This window comes from Lissotriton helveticus, chromosome 2_1 (assembly GCF_964261635.1).
Source record: "Lissotriton helveticus chromosome 2_1, aLisHel1.1, whole genome shotgun sequence".
Lineage (NCBI taxonomy): Eukaryota > Metazoa > Chordata > Amphibia > Caudata > Salamandridae > Lissotriton > Lissotriton helveticus.
Genome location: NC_136059.1, coordinates 565091217 through 565112328, shown reverse-complemented (window position 1 = coordinate 565112328; position 21112 = coordinate 565091217). Strand labels below are relative to the sequence as shown.

Below are 21112 nucleotides of genomic sequence, written 5' to 3'. Positions count from 1 at the left end.
ATTAGCGCCAGCTCAGGGAGAAACGCAGGGCTGCACCGTATTGTTATAAATACGGTGTAGCCCTGCATTTCAGAAGGGGTGGAGCTCGGCGTTAAGTCAAGAAGGCTAACGCTGCCCTCCGTCACTACTTTGTAAATATGCTCCTTGGTTTGCATAAAACTCAAGACAAGGAGGTCAGGCCTTCACAGTCAAAGCGGCCCAGCTGTGGAATGAGTCACTACCCCTACTTAGGTCCTTCCCGGAAATGTTGCAATTTAGGAAGGCCTCCAAGGCTATTTTCTAAGTAAGTAGACTCGCTACGGTACCTGTGCATATGCACATTATTGGCAGTATAGTACCTATATGTGAGCTTAGCGCCAGGATACCAGTTTGGTGACAATCACGCTCTATTAATGCAATAAATAAATATGTTATGTTATGTGTATTAGTACAGCTCACGACTCACATGGGAGGGTATTGTAAATTTATAGTGTGTTGAATTCTACCACTGACTGCAGTATGCAAACCTCATTTTAACCCGTTGACTGCATCGCAAATTCCGCCGCCTTGTGGGTGAAATAATGAGTGGGCGTGGTTCAGACTGCCGTCCTCTGAAACACGCCCACTTTGATGTTGGACGGCCGGGAACTGTCCGACGCATCAAACAGCAGCTCAACTCTTAAAATTGCTTTTCAAAAGTTTTCACTCACATGCTGTTACTCTGGTGAGTGTACGAACTGAGTGGACTTACTTTGCCAACCAGTAATGCTGGCTGACCTCAAGCCAGTGACAATGAGGTCTGTTGGAGGTCCTGGGAGCGAACTTTATTTCCTGTTGAAAGTAACTTTGTCCGCACTACCGCTTGCGGGGTATATGCTCCTTGACTGCACATATTCAGACAACCGCGGGCACATTGCTCCTCCTTCCCATACCCTTAAGGAGGGAAATTGGATTGCGCGGTTCATAGACCTGTACAGCAGGACTCCGCTGACAGCACCGCCAGCGGCAGAGCCCACCTTAGGGAACCCCCGACACATTGGTTGCATGGGACCCTTCACACTCAGACAGATTCTATGGGCGAAGATGACGGGGGGGGGGCAGTGGGACCACCTCCCCCCTGCACTGCAGAGGATGCAGGGCCCTGTGTTACGCGCCTGAGTACCACATACACCGAATGATTGATTGTTATATAACACACCTCCATATCGATGTATTTGCTACTTAAACTCTATTGCACATCATAAAACGAGAAGCAACTTAAAGCACAAAGAGCAGGAGTGACTGACCGAGAACACCAGAGTCCACTGCCCTTACTTTTAGGTGTTGCTGTGTCCACTGTTCCTGTGCTTTCCACTTGTGCCTGCATAGACTGACTGGGGGCGTACACTGTTTGGAAAGCTGTTTTTGTTCTCATGTTTCTGATGTTTTTTTCATTATTAGGACGGCAGCAGCCCTTTGCATGCAGCAGCAGAAAATGGACACTTATCTGTGGTGAAATTCCTTATAAGGAAAGATGTTGATATTACCCCGAAACCAGAGGTGAGTGCGGCTGGGGGCTATGCGGCTCAAAATGTAAACTATGGAATGTAAAGTTACATCTACAGAATGTTCATGAATTTGAACTGGGGCCATCTGGTAAATGAAGTCACAATAGATCAAACAAAGCAACATTTCAGAACACTTATTGTTCGTGATTGTTGCCGATGTAGTAGTAGGCTAAGAGAACTGTGTTTTATCTTTACACTACATCCGTGTTTTTAAACCTCTTGACTTCTGTGGACCCCCACTAAGTCATTACTGCAATCTGGGGACCTGGCATTAACATTTTTGATGATTTGAAATGCAAACCAATGCACAAAAAATAGAGAAACAAGCATTCATCAAAAAATACATAAATTATTAAATGTTTTATTCAATACACAAAAATGTTAAAAAATCAGATTTTTTTTTTTTTTTTTTTAAACCTTTATTGAACAATGAAAGCTCACAAATACTGGCCTACAACCCCACGGGCTGGCCAGAACAGAATGGTCAAATAACCAGCATACAAGAAGAAGATCTGCACAGGATATAACATCAGGAGCACTGGTGAAGCAATAAAAACCATCGAGCGTTCAGCAAGAGCAGGATAATAAAGGTTAATTTTCTAGCACGGGGAGGGGACCAAAGGAATAACGGGCCGTATATGAGAGTACAAGGGAGGGACCGTGGCAAGCCGCCATTTTATAGACACAACGTAAGAAAATGAAACCATATAATCAAATCTAGCAAAGGACAGAAACAGAATCAGACCATCAAATAGCGACAGTGGCAACAGTCAACCAAGCTCACTCACCTCCGCCCCTACCCGAACAAAGAAGACGTGGTCAAAAAGCCCCATCACAAAGACTACGCAATACGCACCCCAACGGAAAAAGGGAACCTCCATAAAGGAGGAAGGGAAAGAGGGAGAAAAAGACAACAAAAGGAACACCCGCCAGACCATGCCCCCCCAGGGGGAAAAACAGGACAATAAAACCGGCATGCGATGTAACAGAAACACGATACCAGAATAGGCAGCGAACCACAATCAGCCACACACCGGAAGAAGGACAGAAAACCCCCGGGGGAGATACGAGGTGACAGAGTCCCGAAAAAGTGAATACGCAAGAGCCATAGAACAAAAAAGGGGAAAATAAGGGGGGAGAAAGACCCCCCGACACAAACAGACCCCCCCACCCACCCTTAAGCCCACCCTACAACCCTGCAGAAGGCTACGGCCTACCCCCCCGCAGCGTGCCTGTCGCCCTAAGTAGAACCCGAAATATAGTGGAGCAAGAAAAGTTGGAATTAAAAGACAAAAAAGGGGGGGGGGGAGGAAGGGAAGGAAAGAAGGGAGTAAAGACATACAAACATACACACGGGGGAGGGCCAAAGACAGGAGTAAACGCACCCATCCACCCGCCCGGGTTAAAGGTCCAAGTCCTCGGGAAGCCAAAGAGTATCAGGCCAAAGTCCAGGAGCACTAACCAGTTACACAGAACCATATCAGGACACAGAGATCATCCAAGCCGTTCATGAGCTACCGCATATAAGAGTCAGTTTTCATCAGCCCTGACCCTTTTTATCCAAAGCAATAAGGGTCCGATCCAACGAGGACCCTGCCAGAAAGAACAGAAGGCAGGCAGCAGGAGAGTCCAACGGCAGTCCAAAAAAGTCACAGGAAGAAAAGCACGGAAGATCCAGGAAAATCACAGAATGTAGCAAACGATGCAGGCACAGTTCCAAGGATATATCCATAAAAACCGACCCATCCGGGCCGGCACAGGAGACGTCATCGGGCAGTGGTGATTGAGAGGGACCAGGAGAATCATGAAAGTCCGGCAAAACAAAATCCAGCTCCCGGGCCAAGGGCAGAGGAGGCAGCACAGGAGGAGAAGGCGCCATCAGGTTACGCACCTCCGGGGCGGCAGCCGGGACCGAGTCCGCCAGGAGAGTACCAGCCACACCCCGCGATATCAATGCCTCATCCGGTCGTGGGGGCCCGGGAGGCCCGCAGTGAGGAACCGTCTCCAGAGCCAGGAGTGGCGCGGCCACCGAGAGCCGCCAGGATAGCAGGATGTTTAAGATCCCCTTAAGTGCAGGAAAACCTTCACAGTATCCGACACCCGGGCCTTGCGGCGGGCCCCCAGTGCTCGTCCGGGCCCGGCCCAAACAAATGGGGTTGGTCGCCATCTTGAGAGCCCGAACAGGCCGCGCGGCCAACAACCTCCGCCGGGGCGGCAGTCAAGCAGATGAAGTCCCGCCGACAGGCAGAAGAACACCCCGGACAGGAAGGGGGGCCACCAGAAGAAGGGGATTCGCCGGCCCCCCAATGTCGCCAGTCCCGATCTCCGAGTCCGGGCGGCAAAGAACAAAATGGCCGGACCGGAGAACAAAGGGGGAGGAAGCTGAACACACGAGGAACCCCAATAATGAAGGGCAGCGTCACCATCCAAGGCTGCCGCCACACAGGAGTCTCTCAGCCAGGAACCTCCGGCTCACACGAACAGCGGCCCTCCAATCACCTCCAGTGCGCCCCGAAGGGCAAGCCCGCAGGCTGCATCCGGCCCAGGAGCCGGGACGAAGAACCAGGCCAGGCCGCTCTCGAGTCCCGGGAATGGTCGGGGGCACTGCACCGGACCCACAGCAGCCAGGACAACCGGAACAAGTGGTAAGTGCCTGCAGTGCGTCGTAGTAGTACCACACAGCAAGGAGGGCTTCCCGGGGCAGGATAAATGCAGGATAAATGTGAAAAACACAGGCGGGCGAACGGAGCCGAGCTAAAGCGCGGCCATCTCGGTCGCGAGCTAGGCTCCTCCAAAAAATCAGATTTTTAATGGGAAGTTTCGAGCTTTTCTAAATTCAATTTCAGCCACCCATCATCCATACTATATTTTGTTTGATACACTTGCACTGCTCCCATGAATCAATCCCAGAATATTAACTTTGGGGCACATGTATGCCCATTTTTCGAGTTCGCAAAATGAGATTCTGCCCTTTTGTGAACTAAATATTACAAACAGCTATATATACCAATGTTGTCATGCTTTAGGGGAGAAGCACATGCACTTTAACACTAGATAGCAGTGGTAAAATGCTCAGAGTCCTAAAGCCAGCACAAAGATGCAGCTAAGAGTGGTGATAAGCAGGGGAAGACCACCCGAAGGATGACAGGTCAAACAGTTGCCATTTTGCTGCCTAAACCAAATGTGTATACCTGCCAGAGTCCACAGGTCACATGACTGTGGATCACTCTCCTGTGGTGTGTTGTGTATTCCTTATAGAAATTACAGGAAAACTGGCCTGTGTGTAGAGGGAGTAATTCTTTCTGACAAAACCTAGGGATGAGGGGAGAACAGGCCAGAACTAGTTTGGGAGTGGGCCAGTGATTGGCCCCATGTTGGCACAGGGTATAACAATTGCACTCTCAGTACCCCTCATCAGAACACTGCTCTACCTGTGGAAGATTCAGAAGATGACTGCCCTGCGTCTAAAGAAGGAAAAGTACACCTGCTTGCCTTAAACCTGGAATCCCGAGAAGTAAGTTCGGAAGTGATTTGACTGACCTCCTGTTTGAGCAACAGGTCAACATAAAACTCCCAGAGGCCTTTCCTTCAGCTGCCCAGCGTGCCTGAGCCCTGCTCCTGGCCTCTGCTAGAATGAGTCCTAATTACTAAAAGGTGTCCCCAGGTCCTGGACGCTTGGCTAGCATCGGAGTATACATCAAGAAAAACAACCACAAAAGTAGTGTAGGCCTTCTAGGATTGCACTACTGTATACTTATTTCCTATTTTGTAAATTCAACCTATTGCCCTCAACTTTTAGTGACACCACTGCTTGGAATCACACTGTATTCAAACATTTCAACACAAAATGAAAAAGGACCCTAAGAATCAAACTTTGTTTGCCTCATTTGAGGAATGAAAGTTCAAAGAGAAAGTTTTTCATCCAAAAGTCTCAAATATCAATCATCTAATCAAATTCAACCTATCATTGATTGAGGAGTCGTGTATTGATATCCGAATCCAATTTTATTACTTCCTTTATCAAATGTCATTCAGCTCAGCCAACATGTTTCATCTTTAAGGACTTCAGCAGGGCTGTAGATTTAAAAAATATACAAACAACATATAATATCTATATATTTAAAGCAATAGCACATTTAATAATTACACACTGTACATATAAAACCCAATTGACATGGACTACACAAATTTCTAAACAGTACCACTGTATGCCCACAGTGAAACTAGTGCTGTTTAAAATCTATAAATCACAGAATGATATGGTCACCAGAGCAAATCATATTCAGCCCTGTCAGACAATGAGCTCCGTTCCCTTATTCATTGAAATACATTATACTTTACATTAATTAATTTATCATTTATCTTGTTACAAGTCCTTACATACAAAATTGTCCCTTCAACATGTTTCATTCACCTTTAAATATACCTCAAATATACACCTCACACATTAAAAACTCTTGGACATTTATTCAGTATCCATAAAACCAGTCTGACGCATCAATGTTGATACACGACTCCTCGCTCGATGCTCGACTGAATTTGATTGGATGATTGATATTTGAGACTTTTGGATGAAAAACTTTCTCTTTGAACTTTCATTACTCAAATGGGACAAACAAATTTGATTCTTAGTGCTCCTTTTTAGGTCTTGCGCCTGCAATTTCAGGGGCGAAGCCCCTGCTGTCGCAAAGCGAGTCTATTGCAATCGTTTCAGTCCTTTCAGCTTTTAAGGACTACCCAGAGGAGACAAGAGACTTGCACGCGCACGCAGCCTGCCGGAATCGGATCAGGTCGCGCGCGTGAACACGAGCTCCGATTCGGGCAGGCTGTTCACAACACATGCACACGCAGCCAGGCACACACGCAGGCACACACAACACACACACAGACAGACACACGCACACACACAACACACACACACACAGACAGACAGACGCACGCACACACACACACACAAACATAGACGCACACACACACGCGCATACACATCCCCCCCACTCACCGGGCTCTTTCAGCGTGTTCCGTGTCCCTGTCTCTCTCGTCAGTCTCGAGGTCCCTCCGCAGCGCTGGTCTTCACACGGGCCCCCTCCTGGGACCCGGGACTTCAGATGCCGCACTCCGCTTTGGCGCCGGGGCTCGGAGCGCGCATGCGCGGGCAGCCCCCGCCCTCTCACTCTAAGCCCGGGCTGCTTTCGGTTTCGCTGGTCACGTGGCTGTAGCCACGACAACACGCGGCGCGCGCGCGGGAGAGCGCGAGCGCGGACTGCTGGGCGCACATGTGGTCTAAGTACGGAATTTTGGTATCTGACAGGAGCTGCAACGACCCCGAGAAGGAGCAGAGAAGCGGCTGGCAAGTGGGATCCCGAGCGGAGGACCGGAGCAGCCAACATGACTGTAAGGTGGGAATCTTCAACCCCCAGCCCTAATATAACTTACGACCTATCCCCTACTTCTGTAGCAGACACTTAACCCACACAATGACCATCTCCTCATGAACCGTAAGCATCGACTGAGGATTTTCTTTGGAAACGGTGCTTGCCCGCCACACCCCGCAGATCATCAGCACCCAGCATCGCTAGTACACAGACCAACTATTTGAGAAGAACTCGCCCCCTCCTCTGCCTCGTGCCTCACCAGATCCTGTAGAAACATGGTCCATGCAAACACCATCACACAGAAGTGAGAGGGGTGTGTGAAGAGTAGTCACTGAATGCCAGAATGAGCAGCTGTCTCCAAGGCTGAGCATTCGATTCAGTGACAGCGCGCGGTAGGTCGGGGGGGTGGGGAAGGGCGGAGGGGGAATATGGGTAAATTGAGGCGGCTGCACTGTTGTCGAAGACTTCAGGTGCCTGTGCCCTAACTGAGGCAGCAGTCAAGAGCGCCAAATCAACAACTGGAACTCTCCCAAGCGCTGTAAGGCGCTTTACATCATGGTGAGCTCTACGCATTAGAAAGTCACACATTAAGACAAAAAGGTAAGAGCAGAGAGAACCGATCCGCCAGGGTGCTGTACAGCACTGGGGCTCTAGTATGGCAGCTCTTGTGAGAGCTGCGCTCACCGGTGCTCGGCTTTCACCTGATTACAAACAAAATATATGCGCCAGCAGGCGGCATAATATCACAACATGCAGAGATACAAACACAGCCACTGTATGGATACATTCAGGCAGAACATTTCTGAGCAGTTGGTGGAAATGACAGCGTTCCTGTGGGCAAAGGTGATAAAAACGTGAATATTTAATACTGGCGGATCACACTGCTGGGCCTCGGGGGACTGGAGCAATTTGAACTGGCATCAGCAAATGCCTTTCCCATCTTCAGCTGCCTGTATAATGAGCTGTGTGCGACTGCCAATCATCTCCCACGGCCCCGGCCTGCTTGGCAGCCAAACTGCTCCGCTCGCCAGAGAGAGCACAAAACACACAAGCCACTGCTGCCTGCCAGCCAGAGCATCTGCACTCACTGCCAGCCCCCACCTAAGCCCCCCAGCATCGGCTCCAACATAAATGTGTGTGTAGCATGCGAGCATGGACGATGTGCGTGTGTGTATGCGGTGAGAGTGTGAGGCTAGCGTCTGTGCGGGGTGGCATGCAAGCGTGGGGGCAGCATATGTGTGGTTTGGTTATAAGGGTAATATGAGGTACATCATGCAGGGACGGCTCCTCTGTAATGGCGGACGAGCGTAGCCCCACTGCCAGCACAGGATAAATAAAATGATAACACGTTACGTTGTTTTTATCGTTTATTATTAATTATTAATTATAGTATTAATTATTTAAAAAAAATAAAAGCCATTGTTATTTGTAATATCAATATATCTAAGTCATGTAAATACAACACATATTGCATTACAAATGCTATAGATGTCACATTTGCGAAAGTTAAAACTATTGGCATTGTAAATGACAAAACTATTAATTTCGCTATTTTCAAAACCAACACATAAATAAAAAAAATGTCATTTACAATACCAATAGCTCAAACTTTCCTAATGCGAGACCTATTGCATTGCAAATGCTTGTTCATTTTGTGTTGAAAAGTTCAGAGTATACACCTGCTTCAAAACCTAGCTCCAAGTGAAAATCCAGAAATTTGGTGCTCTTCGTGACCACGAGCGGGCTCTTATCATCAGCAATGATCACCGAGTTTCCCGCAAACACAAAGTTCCAAACTCCATCGACAACCTGGTTCTCATGCAGACAATGATCTCCTCAGTGCAAAGCTCCAGCCGAGGCCCTCATGTGGACTTTGAGAAGGTAAACTCTTCACCGGGCCGAACCTGGTCCCTGTGTCTGACCCGCACTGCAATTTGGTTGGCCTCAAGTGTAACTTTGACCTGGTTCTGTACAACCAGATACCTGTGTGAGGCGCTTTTTGGTGATATTTTTCAGCTAGAACTTGAAAAATTCATAACTCCTGATCTATTTATTCGATTTTTGGTGTTTTGGTGTCATTTTGTTCAATACATTTTACTCTATTTTTCTAAGTTGGCTTCAGATTTTACTTATGTAGTGTTTTCACATATATTATTATTTGAGAACTGCATAAATACTTTGCACATTGCCTCTAATTGAAGTCTGACTGCTACCAGAGGGTTAATCATAAGTTTATTTGGTGACTATTGTGATTCACCCTAATAGATTGTGTTTAATACTTGAGTGGGGCTCTCACTCTCCCAAACTAATAACCCAATTTCTTGCAATAATGTACCACTGTACCAAAGGTGCTTGATGGGAGGCTGCCTAACGTAGGTAACAATGTATGCTTTCAGGGAAGTAGGGATAACTGAGCCCTGAAAGATATTGTGGGATAGAAAATAAAATGGTAGATTCTTGAGACTAGCAATATAGTGTACCTGTAGCAACGCAAAGAAGAAGGCAGTGCTATCACAAAAAAGAAAACACATACAGAATTGTTAATGGCTCGTCTTCAACAATGGGAATATATAGCGAGAAGTGTTAGTTGGAAAGGATCACAGATAAAAAAACCTGAGAACAAGCCAGTAGTACTTTTAGGTTGTGTAAGAGCCAACTGTACCCTCTCCCCAATTTCACACTTTACTTCAATTTACCTAATATTAGGATGGGCAGGTGATGTGTGCATTTAATTTTATAAATGAGTAATTTTGTAATAATTTTGTAAAGCAAGCGTAATTGGGGTGTTTTTTTGTTTGTTTTTTTACTAAGGTCTAGATCCACTTGTTCAGCAAACAATGATCTCTGTTGTATGATTGTAATTGTACTATTCTGAGTATACCCAGAACAATATTTTATCCATGCTTGAAATGTAAAAGTCCAAAATTCTGGGAGAGGGGCGCTTACCTGGCTTGAAATCGGCCGCCTCTTAGGTGAGCTGCTTCTGCTGCATCCCCTATCCTGCATTATCCTATGCCATCACGCCATTATGTTCATGCTTTACCCTTGCCCAATGAGCATACTACCCCAGTGATTTTGCTGCTGCCGAGATTTCTCAGCGTAAACTGCCCCTGCAGACATATTGCTTCTCACTGCGGCCTACTGCATGACGATATTATGGCCTGTCCTACGGGGCCAGGTGTAGGAGGCGGCGCACACACTGCACTTACCTGTGCTTGCATCGGATCCCTCCGGCCCCTAGTGACGGCTGGGGCTCTACACTGGCATCCTGTGACCTCCTTGATGGCCACCCATCATCCTCCCCGCCTCTCTGCTGAGCTGCGGGGATCGGCTTTGGGTCGGGCACCGGATAGTGAAGATCACGCATCCCTGGCTTGCGCTGAACAAGGGGACCGGACTGGATTAGCCGCTGTGCATTTGTGAGGTGTCCCTACAGAGAGAAGCAGCTTAGGGGCGCCTGCAAATCTAATTAATTGGGACAAATCCCTAATTTTTCCTCTTACCACTGCCACGACCCCAGTACCACTGGAATTTCCGCTCAGATGGATGACAGAGCCAGTTTGCTACTTGGGCGTCCAAGTTCACACCGACCCAGAAATTGTGCTGCGTGATACCTACGGAAAGGCTGTACATCGTCTTGCTGAGGCTGTAGCCCATTGGATTTGCTTACCTCTTTCTCTGTGTGGACGCTTAGCCTTCATGAAGATGGTAGTCTTCCCCAGATTTCTGGTTTTATTTGCAAATATTATATATTAGGATCTGAGAGAAGAAGGGGCAATCCTTCTCTCAGGTCCGGAGGGTAGAGAGGCCCTTCCACCTTATGGAAGGAAGAACAGGAGGGATACGTACTCCCTCATTAGTTCAAAAACAAAAAGAGTATCCTTCTGTACTTCTCTCATCCCTGTGCCATATTACCAGAATATCATCTATGTACCAGCGCCAGAGACGTATCTCGTTTTGGTAGGGGTTGTTCAGCCAGATGCTTTCTTCCTCGAACCAGCTCATGTAGAGAGGCAGGCTATGTTAGGGGCGAATGTACTGCCTGTAGAGGTTCCGTGTTGCTGTAGATAAATCTGATCTTCAAATTTGAAGAAGTTTTCCGTCAGGGCTAGGTGTGCTAATGTTATAATGCATTGGATCGGTGCTTGCCATGGCCTGTAATGGTACACAGTCAAAATATCGAGTTGAAAATTTCGACCTACCAAAATATCGTGTTTAAAATTTCGAAGGTACAGAATGTCGATGTCAAGAATATCGTAGGACAGAATATCGACCCTGAGGTAAGTAATATCGAATTCATTTATATCGATGTAAGTAATATCGAAGTTAGTAATATCGATAGCATATATATCGATGTAACTAATTTCGATGTTATTAATATTGATATTTGTATTCTTTTTTAGATTTTTATTATGTATGTGTTATATGTTTTTGTAAAGTATTTAAATTAATTTATATTATATGTGTATAATTTTTATATATTAATAAATTTATTTTTAAGTAAATTATATGTTTTAGTACTGGAGCGGGTTGTGGGTTTATAGGGGAATAGGGTGGGAAGTAATTTAATTGTAAAAATTAATTGGTAATTAATTAGTTTATTTGATAAATTAATTATTTAATTGGTAATTAATGTTAATTTTTATTAAATGTTATGTTTTAGTACCAGAGCGGGTTGTGGGTTTATAGGGGAATAGGGTGGGAAGTAATTTAATTGTAATTATTAATTGGCAATTAATTAGTTTATTTGATAAATTAATTATTTAATTGGTAATTAATGTTAATTTTTATTAAATGTTATGTTTCTGTACCAGAGCGGGTTGTGGGTTTATAGGGGAATAGGGTGGGAAGTAATTTAATTGTAATTAATAAAAAAAATTATTTAATTATTAATTGGCAATTAATTATTTTAATTGAAAAATTATTTAATTGGTAATTAATGTTAATTATTATTAAATGTTATGTTTTAGAACAAGAGTGGGTTGTGGGTTTATAGGGGAATAGGGTGGTAAGTAATTTAATAGTAATTATTAATTGGCAATTAATTATTTTATTTGATAAATTAATTATTTAATTGGTAATTAATGTTAATTATTATTAAATGTTATGTTTTAGAACAAGAGTGGGTTGTGGGTTTATAGGGGAATAGGGTGGGAAGTAATTTAATAGTAATTATTAATTGGCAATTAATTATTTTATTTGATAAATTAATTATTTAATTGGCAATTAATGTTAATTTTTATTAAATGTTATGTTTTAGTACCAGAGCGGGTTTTGGGTTTATAGGGGAATAGTGTGGGAAGTAATTTAATTGTAAATAATTAAAAAAATGTATGTGTAATATATTTTGTAAATATTTATTAATTGGCATTCCCTACTGTTGAACCCTTTGGAGTTGGAATAGTAATTTTTCTCCCTACGCTATCCAATGCTTTCCCTACTGTTGCACCCTCTGGAGTTGGAATAGTAATTTTTACCCATATGCTATCCAACGCTTTCCCTACTGTTCCACTCACTGGAGTTGGAATAGTAATTTTTACCCATACGCTATCCAACGCTTTCCCTACTGTTCCACTAACTGGAGTGGGAATAGTAATTTTTACCCACCCGTTATCCAACGTTTTCCCTACTGTTGCACTCTCTGGAGTGGGAATAGTAATTTTTCCCCTACGCTATCCAATGTTTTCCCTACTGTTGCACCCTCTGGAGTTGGAATAGTAATTTTCCCACCTACGCTATCCAACGCTTTCAATACTGTTGCACCCTTTAGGAGTTGGAATATAATTTTTTACCCATACGCTATCCAATGCTTTCCCTACTGTTCCACTCACTGGAGTTGGAATAGTCATTTTTACCCTTACGCTATCCAACGCTTTCCCTAATGTTGCACTCATTGGAGTGGGGATAGTAATTTTTCTCCCTACGCTATCCAACACTCTCCCTAATGTTGCACTCATTGGAGTGGGGATAGTAATTTTTACCCTTACGCTATCCAACACTTTCCCTAATGTTGCACTCATTGGAGTGGGGATAGTAATTTTTCTCCCTACGCTATCCAACACTTTCCCTACTGTTGCACTCTCTAGAGTGGGAATAGTAATTTTTCCCCCTACGCTATCCAACGTTTTCCCTACTGTTGCACCCTCTGGAGTTGGAATAGTAATTAGCCAATCTACGCTATCCAACGCTTTCCATACTGTTGCACCCTTTGGAGTTGGCATAGTAATTTTTACTCTTACGCTATCCAACGTTTTCCCTAATGTTGCACTCATTGGAGTGGGAATAGTAATTTGTACATACCCGCTATCCAACGCTTTCCCTACTGTTCCACTCACTGGAGTTGGAATAGTAATTTTTACCCACCCGCTATCCAACGTTTTCCCTACTGTTGCACTCTCTGGAGTGGGAATAGTAATTTTTACTCTTACGCTATCCAACGCTTTCCCTAATGTTGCACTCATTGGAGTGGGATTAGTCATTTTTACATACGCGCTATCCAATGCTTTCTCTACTGTTCCACTCACTGGAGTTGGAATAGTCATTTTTACCCACCCGCTATCTAATGCTTTCCCTACTGTTGCACTCTCTGGAGTGGGAATAGTAATTTTTACTCTTACGCTATCCAACGCTTTCACTAATGTTGTACTCATTGGAGTGGGAATAGTCATTTTTACATACCCGCGATCCAACGCTTTCCCTACTGTTGCACTCAATGGAGTTGGAATAGTAATTTTTACACCTACGCTATTCAACGCTTTATCTACTGTTGCACCCTCTGGAGTTTGAATAGTAATTTTTACACTTATGCTATTCAATATTATTTATATTTATTTATGTATTTAAGATGTTACATAATGTTGTATTTAATTAATTTTAAAAATATTGAAAGTATATTTAATTGTTGTTATTTATTAAATATAATTATTTATTATTATTTATGTTATTATTTTATGAGTGTTGATGTATTTTTAAATTGAAGTATTTGTTAATATTGTATATTTATTTAAGAAATAATGTATATATTATAATTATTTAAGTATATATTATATATTAATTATTCATTTTAATTAAATGTTTAATAGTAAATATGTAGTTTTTTTAATCATTTTAAACATTAAACACATTTTAACATAAATTTAAAATATATATATATGTACTATTTACTTAATTTTACCTTTGTTTTAAAAAAACAATATTTTTAATTACGATATTTTGAACATCGATATTTTTGTTTCGATATTTTTGTACTTACCATGTTGTAGATAGGGTGTCGATATACTTGCCTTCGATATTCCAACGTCGATATTTTGTCTGTCGATATTTTCAGCCTCGATATTCTGTCAGAGATTCGCCTGTAATATGTTGGCGATTACCCGGAGGATTTCATCCTGTGGAATTCATGTATAAAGAGCCTCCAAATACAGACATATCATGGTTTCTTGTGAGGGGTCATACTCTACGTCAGCCAGGATGTTTAGAAGACGTTTAGTATCTTTAATGTAGGATTTGATGTTAGTGACCAATGGGCGAAGGAACCAATCAGTGTATTGTATCCTTATACCCTACATATTTATTTTTAGTCACACTAGAAACAGATAGCAGTGGTAACAAAAGAACAGTCAGCCCCTCCGTTGTGTTTGCATTTCGTAGATAGCCAATGTAAGAGCGTGCTCAATGAAAACACTGCGCCACCAAAACAGTGTTACTCTGTATAGGAAAATTATATTTTCCATATACTCACATAATCAACATTACAATACAGAGCACAGCACCAAGGTAATTTCAAACTAACTCTGTTGTCAGTTAGATTTAATGATACACCATAGAAAAACAAAATGGACAGAGTAACATAGTCCAGGTTATGAATACAAAATTAAATAAATTCTTGATTTTTTGACACGTAGATGCAGACAGCCAACATGTGTTTCGTCGTGTAGACTTTTTCAAGGCTCGAACTGTAACTACTACGTCTGTGATTGTAGATCTTTAAAAAGATCCAAAATCCTCTTGGGGTATTGGGGAATTAAGGCAGCCCAGGTTCCGAGAATATCCTGGGTGCAGCAAATAATATTCCACGTTCTGACATTGTCTCTCAAATGTGAGAGTGACACTTACGTAAGTTTGGGACCATATTGCTCGTTGTGATAAACAAGGTGATAATCCTAGGAATATGTTGAAAAAGTCTGGTGTCCAAAATGGATGCGGGGCTGCCCGTGTGCATGGCGCTCCCTTCTTACTTCGGTAAAGTCCTCAAATGGCCTGCTGCGTGGCTGTATACATATAGTCCGGGCGAGAGTAAAAGTTGTACTTTGCCTTGGTCCCTTTGCAAAACCTTTCCACTTCCCTTAAAAAAGACATAGATGTTGGTGCTGATGATGTGGTCCCCATGTTGATACTAATACTTGGCCCTTCATTGGTTTCACTTCTTATACTGGAAATATCAGACTCGCTATTAGATGCCCCACTAGTTAGATCCCATGTGCTGATTATATCTTTCTGGGGATTTATTTGGATAGTATCGAACTAACGGGCAAAGATGAAAATTCTGTCTGTGCTAAAGTAATTATCATCCCTTCTGAGTTGCGTGTCTTTTTGTCTTTTACATATACCTGATGTTTCATAAGCATTTCTTACAGTATTTTGCAGTTCCAGTAGCATCAGTTAAGTTAAGGTGACTGATCTCCTCTTATAATGTTTGTATCTCCATTAGTAACTGTTCCCTTTTCCTCTCTGCATGCTTAATGAGAATGGATATCATGCCGTAGGAGGAACTAGATAGGGGTCCTCCCATTCTAGTAATAAATCTTCACTGAGATCATCGAACAAGGGGAAGATAATAATCCTTAGGCCGCGAGGAACTTGTTTCATTTATATATATTTCTTAAGTATGGAGGCATCCCACCATTTGTTTACTTAGCTTCTCTAACCTTTGAAACTTCCCTTTTAGACCCCCCCTGTCTGAGGAAGCGGCCACAGTTGCATTTCTTTTGTCTTGAAACAATTCTTGGAACAGTTTGTCTCTATCATCCTTAAAGTTCGCCATAGTTAAGGCTATCCTAGTAATTAGTGACTGTAAGCAAAAAACAAAGTGCACAACAGTGCCACACAATAACGTCGCACTAGAAACAGATGGCAGTGGTAACAAAAGAACCGTTAGCACCTCCATTGTGTTTGCAATTAGTAGCTAGCCAATGTAAGAGCATGCTCAATCAAAACACTGCATCACCAAAATAGTGTTACTCTGTATAAGAAAATTACATTTTCTATATACTCACATAATCAACATTACAATACAGAGCACAGCACCATGGTAATTTCAAACTAACGCTTTAGATTTAATGATACACCAAAGAAAAACAAAATGGACAGAGTAACATAGTCCAGATTATGAATATGATTCATAATTATGAATACAAAATTAAATAAGTTCTTGGTTTGTTGACACGTAGATGCAGACAGCCGACACGTGTTTCTTTGTGTAGACGACCTTTTCAAGGCTCGAACTGTACCTAATACGTCTGTGATTGCAGAACTCAAAAAAGATTCAAAATCCCCTTGGTGTATTGGGGAATTAAGCAGCCCAAGCTCCAAGATTATCCTGGGTACAGCGAGTAACATTCCAAGTTCTGAAATTGTCTCTCACATGTGAGAGTGACACTTACTTAAGTTTGGGACCGTATTGCTCGTTGTGATAAACGAGACGAACATCCTAGGAATATGTTAAAAAAGTCTGCTGTCCATAATGGATGCGGGGCAGCCTGTGTGCATGGCACTCCCTTCTTACTTCAGAGAAGTCCTCGAATGGCCCGGAGCGTGAAAAAAAAAATAAAAAAATAAAAATAAAATATATATATATATATATCCCGCTCCAGAATGCACCTCACTACGAGGCACTCTCAGGCGGGTGCCCGAACGTGGCGGTGCTTGCAGCGAAATAAATCAGCGCTACCAATCCCGTCTCGTGCATAACAGAACTTCGGGCACACAGGAGGCTACCATCGGCGTTGTTTATTCAGCAGATAGTACGGTAAACAAACGCGTTTCGGATTCAATCCTTCATCAGTGTAACACTGATGAAGGATTGAATCTGAAACGCGTTTGTTTACCGTAATATCTGCTGAATAAACAACGCCGAAGGTAGCCTCCTGTGTGCCCCAAGTTCTGTTATGCACGAGACGGGATCGGTCGTTGTACTCTGCCTTGGTCCTTTTGCGAAACCTTTCTACTTTCCTTAAAAAAAATGTAGAAGTTGGTGTTGCTGATGGGGTCCCCATGTTGGTACTAATGTTTGGCTTTTCATTGGTTTCACTTCTTATACTGGAAATATCAGACTCGCTATTAGATGCCCCACTAGTTCGATCCCCTGTGCTGATTATATCTTTCTGGGGATTTATTTGGATTTCTCGATCGGGTATACCATACTCTGGTGCACTTATTCCGCTACAGCTTGTGTGAGGATCCCAGGTGCTCGTGCTGCGGGACAGATGATGCTCACTTCACGCACATAGAGTGGCACTGCTCTGGAGTGCAGCATTTTCGGCTTGTGATATTTAAGATTCGGAATGAGCTCACTGGAGAGGCATTGATGTTCACACCAATGGTGACCCTTTTGGGCTTCGATAGAGATATCTTGAAGACCGACTAGTGACTTGTGGTGCTGGACTTGCTACTAGCACAACACAAGATAGCAATGCATTGGATGAAAGGTCCTCTTCCCACAGTAAAGGTGTTGCATATAGATATGGTATAATGTAATAACCAGTCAGATGCTTATCACAACCTTAATACACCTCATAGTCTCCCGAAAGATATATGGGGCTCATACCAAGTATATTTGGTGCTTGGGAGGAACGACGCCAGTGGGCATGGAGAGTTGAGAGATTCTGAATGATATATCCCACGCAGTGCCATCACTTGACTGATTATCGGATGCAAGCAGGCTTGTTTGGAGGTCAATGCGGTTGGGGGAGTGGCTCTCCACCCCATGCATCAAATGTTCATCCATCCATATAAGGAATGTGTTTGGTGGTTCCCAAGGGTGCCTGGGTAGTGTGCATGCTTCTCTGTTGTGTTAACACCTGTGTTGGCTGTCATATACAGCCCGCCACCCCATATGCCTCATCTATGCCTTAATTGTACTTGCAATGTACCTGTGATGCTGCTGTAGCTGTTGTTCTTCAATTTTTCTGTGCTGGAAATGTCATATTTCAAGGCTTAAACGTTTATTTTTGCTAAGAATTAAAATAAAGTTTAAAAAAAGGCCAAAATTCCCCTAATAATGACCAATTTCACCCAGGCAGTTTTTGTGAAGAACAATTGAAAGACTTCTGTGGTATGTCTTGCAACTAGTTTTAGTAAATATTTTCAAGTGAAGAGGTGAAATGGAGGTTCATTTTTGACAAAAGTTCATTCTTTTATAGACCATTTTTCCCATTTGGTGATTCTAAACTTGAAAGCGTTTTTTTTTGCAAGTGTATTTTGTATCTTAACACAAATCTATGACGTTTTATATAATTTCATCAAAGACCTCATGATCTCTGTAACAGTTGTGGGCAGGCTCAGACCCAGAAAACCATATATATCAATATTTGGTACTATAGAAAGTGATACTTGGTTGTGACTCTCTCCCAGCGGTAGGGCTTAATTCGCTGAGATTAAGAGAATTCTATCAATCAATCAATCAATCATTTGTAAGGCGCACTACATACCCGCAAGGGTCTCAAGGCGCTGGGGGAGGGGGGGGCACTACTGATCGAACAGCCAGGTCTTGAGTAACCTCCTGAAGGTCAGCAGGTCTTGGGTCTGTGGTGGGTCTATTGTGGGCTCAGTGGGAGGGTGTTCCATGTCTTGGCGGCGAGGTGGGAGAAGGATCTCCCACCGGTGGTTGTTCTTCAGATGCGCAGTGGCCTTCATGATTTGGAATGTTGTGTATCCAAGATGTTGCTTCTGGCTTACAACTGCCTTTTTTACTTTATAGCACAAGAATTCCCCTCTTCATCGAGCCATTAAAAATGATCATTGTGATATAGTAAATATTCTCCTAGAAGCAAACATTGATACGAACACCTTGGATCAGGTAAAATAAGCCGACATGTTTTCGCCTTATTATATGTACGATGGTGCTCCTATATGTTAATATAATGTGATCTTGAGATAACAGAACACAATAAACTTGTCGAAGTTTGAAGGTACACCAAACACTGGTTTAACAAGAATATGAATGTGGTTGATTAGTCTCAATTTAGACAGATGCCAAATGGCATCCATATGATAATGTTCGTGCTGGTAGGTAGACCTACTCCTTATCTCGATTATTCAGATCTGTAGAGCAACAATTTTGTTTGTTCTTGTCATCATTCTTTACTTGTATTTTGTGCTACTAGAATTATGCAATGCCAGTTTAATTTAAAGCAGTTGATCTGGGCGCTAATGACCTCCATCATGACAATGCAAGGAATCAAATCCATTTAGCCTTTTTTTGTGTTTGGATTGATTTTATTTTTGCCCTTTGGCGAATTTGATTTCACCACCCTGCTCCTCCTGACTCTGACTTGGCAGAGCAGGACATGATGCCTGAATCGCCCAGTATGGGCAACATTTATACTGTTAGGTTGGGTAGCAAGAAAAATGTGAGGAACAGGAACTCTTGTCTTACTGATCGAATTTTTAATAAAAACAATCGTCCTCAGAATGGACTATAAGAAGAAGGGTCCTGTATCAACTGAACTAAATCATGAAATCCTGAGATCAGAATAAGGGGATTAAGCAGTGGACCCTCAGTACACAGAACCGTACATACTTGGAGAGAAGGTCACCTAATGGATCGTGGCAAATAGTGAACTTTGAAAGTAGTGGGGAGTAAATACTTGCTTCAAATTTGACAAAGTGAGCAAGCAATGCAACCTAGCCCTACTTTCAGGGGCGGTGGGTGACATTTCAAAGTGGTGAGGCGCAAAGTGATTTGCATACAGCACCATAGCGAGCGAGCGTAGCGAGCGAGCCCGAACCCCAAAAGGGGGGTTTGGGGCGATTACCCCCCCAAGAAAATTTTGAAAAAAAAGAAGAAAAATCGTGCATTTTCAAGCAAATTTGAGAAAGCAGGAAGGTTAATAAAGCAATTGTGAAAGTGCAGTTATTACATTAATAGATGCCATAACATAGGTAGCTGCTTATTCAGTATAACCACAGAGCTTCATACATTTCGTCCTATTACGCTCAGGTGCTGAATTCAGACTATAAGACTTTCATGAAAATCTCACCTCTAAGAGTAGAAGAAGTTGCACAGCAGTTGGGAAACAGCCTTCACAAAGCATTAGGAAAATGAGAGGCAATTACTTGAAAGCAAACTGAAAGCAATGCATCAAGTAGTAACTTAAAGCAATGCATCCAGCAAAACAGTGCATGCAGTCAACCATACAAAAGTAAACTAAAGCAAGTGTGAACCTGTGAACCTTCACTTTGAAAGCAGGGTGCTAGTCAACAGGCCAGTCACATACAGTTAAACTGAAGAAGAGTACACTTCAGCATTCAGGCACCAACATAAAAGCACCGAGCAAGTCAAACAGTTCAATGAAAGAAAAATGAAAGCAATACATCCAGCAAACTAGACAGTGACTCAAAAAGTAAACTGAAGCAAGTGCACACTGAAAGGAATGCGCAGTCATAAGTCAGACATTCAGATAAAAGCAACTTACCAAGACACCCAATCAATTACATGGGAAAAACTTGAGCCAATGCACCCAGAAAACCAGACCAGCACACCAAAGCATCCCACCCGTGATTGGATGGAAGCTGTGCTCTTAGGGTCACCCCTCAGTTTTTTGGCAGGGTGGACACCCCCCAGTTTTATGCCCTCTGCGTCTGAAGGGGAGACAGGCAAAAGGGGTCATAATGGGACATCTGGCACAGCCACTTGGTAATCGAGGTCACCCACCCAGCTCAAGACTGAGTTACAGGCTGATCTTAAATCTTTAAACAACCACAAGGGTCTCCAGCTAGTTAAAAGGGGAAAAATCGTGCATGTTCAAGCAAATTTGAGAAAGCGGGAAGGTTAATAAAGCAATTGTGGAAGTGCAGTTATTACATTAATAGATGGCATAACATAGGTAGCTGCTTATTCAGCATAACCACAGAGCTTCATACATTCTGTCCTATTACGCTCAGGTGCTGAATTCAGACTATAAGACTTTCATGAAAATCTCAGATCAACAA

The 21112-nt window shown here is 43.0% G+C and overlaps 1 protein-coding gene across 1 annotated transcript in view; it reads left to right on the top strand.

Moving 5' to 3' along the window:
• The window catches only part of ANKDD1B (ankyrin repeat and death domain containing 1B), a 479621-nt gene that overhangs the window by 249869 nt on the left and 208640 nt on the right, over positions 1-21112 (top strand). Inside the window, exons 10-11 of the mRNA XM_078675234.1 lie at positions 1420-1518; positions 18879-18977. Of these exons, the coding sequence (XP_078531360.1) occupies positions 1420-1518; positions 18879-18977 (198 nt within the window). The remainder of the gene's footprint in view (positions 1-1419; positions 1519-18878; positions 18978-21112) is intronic.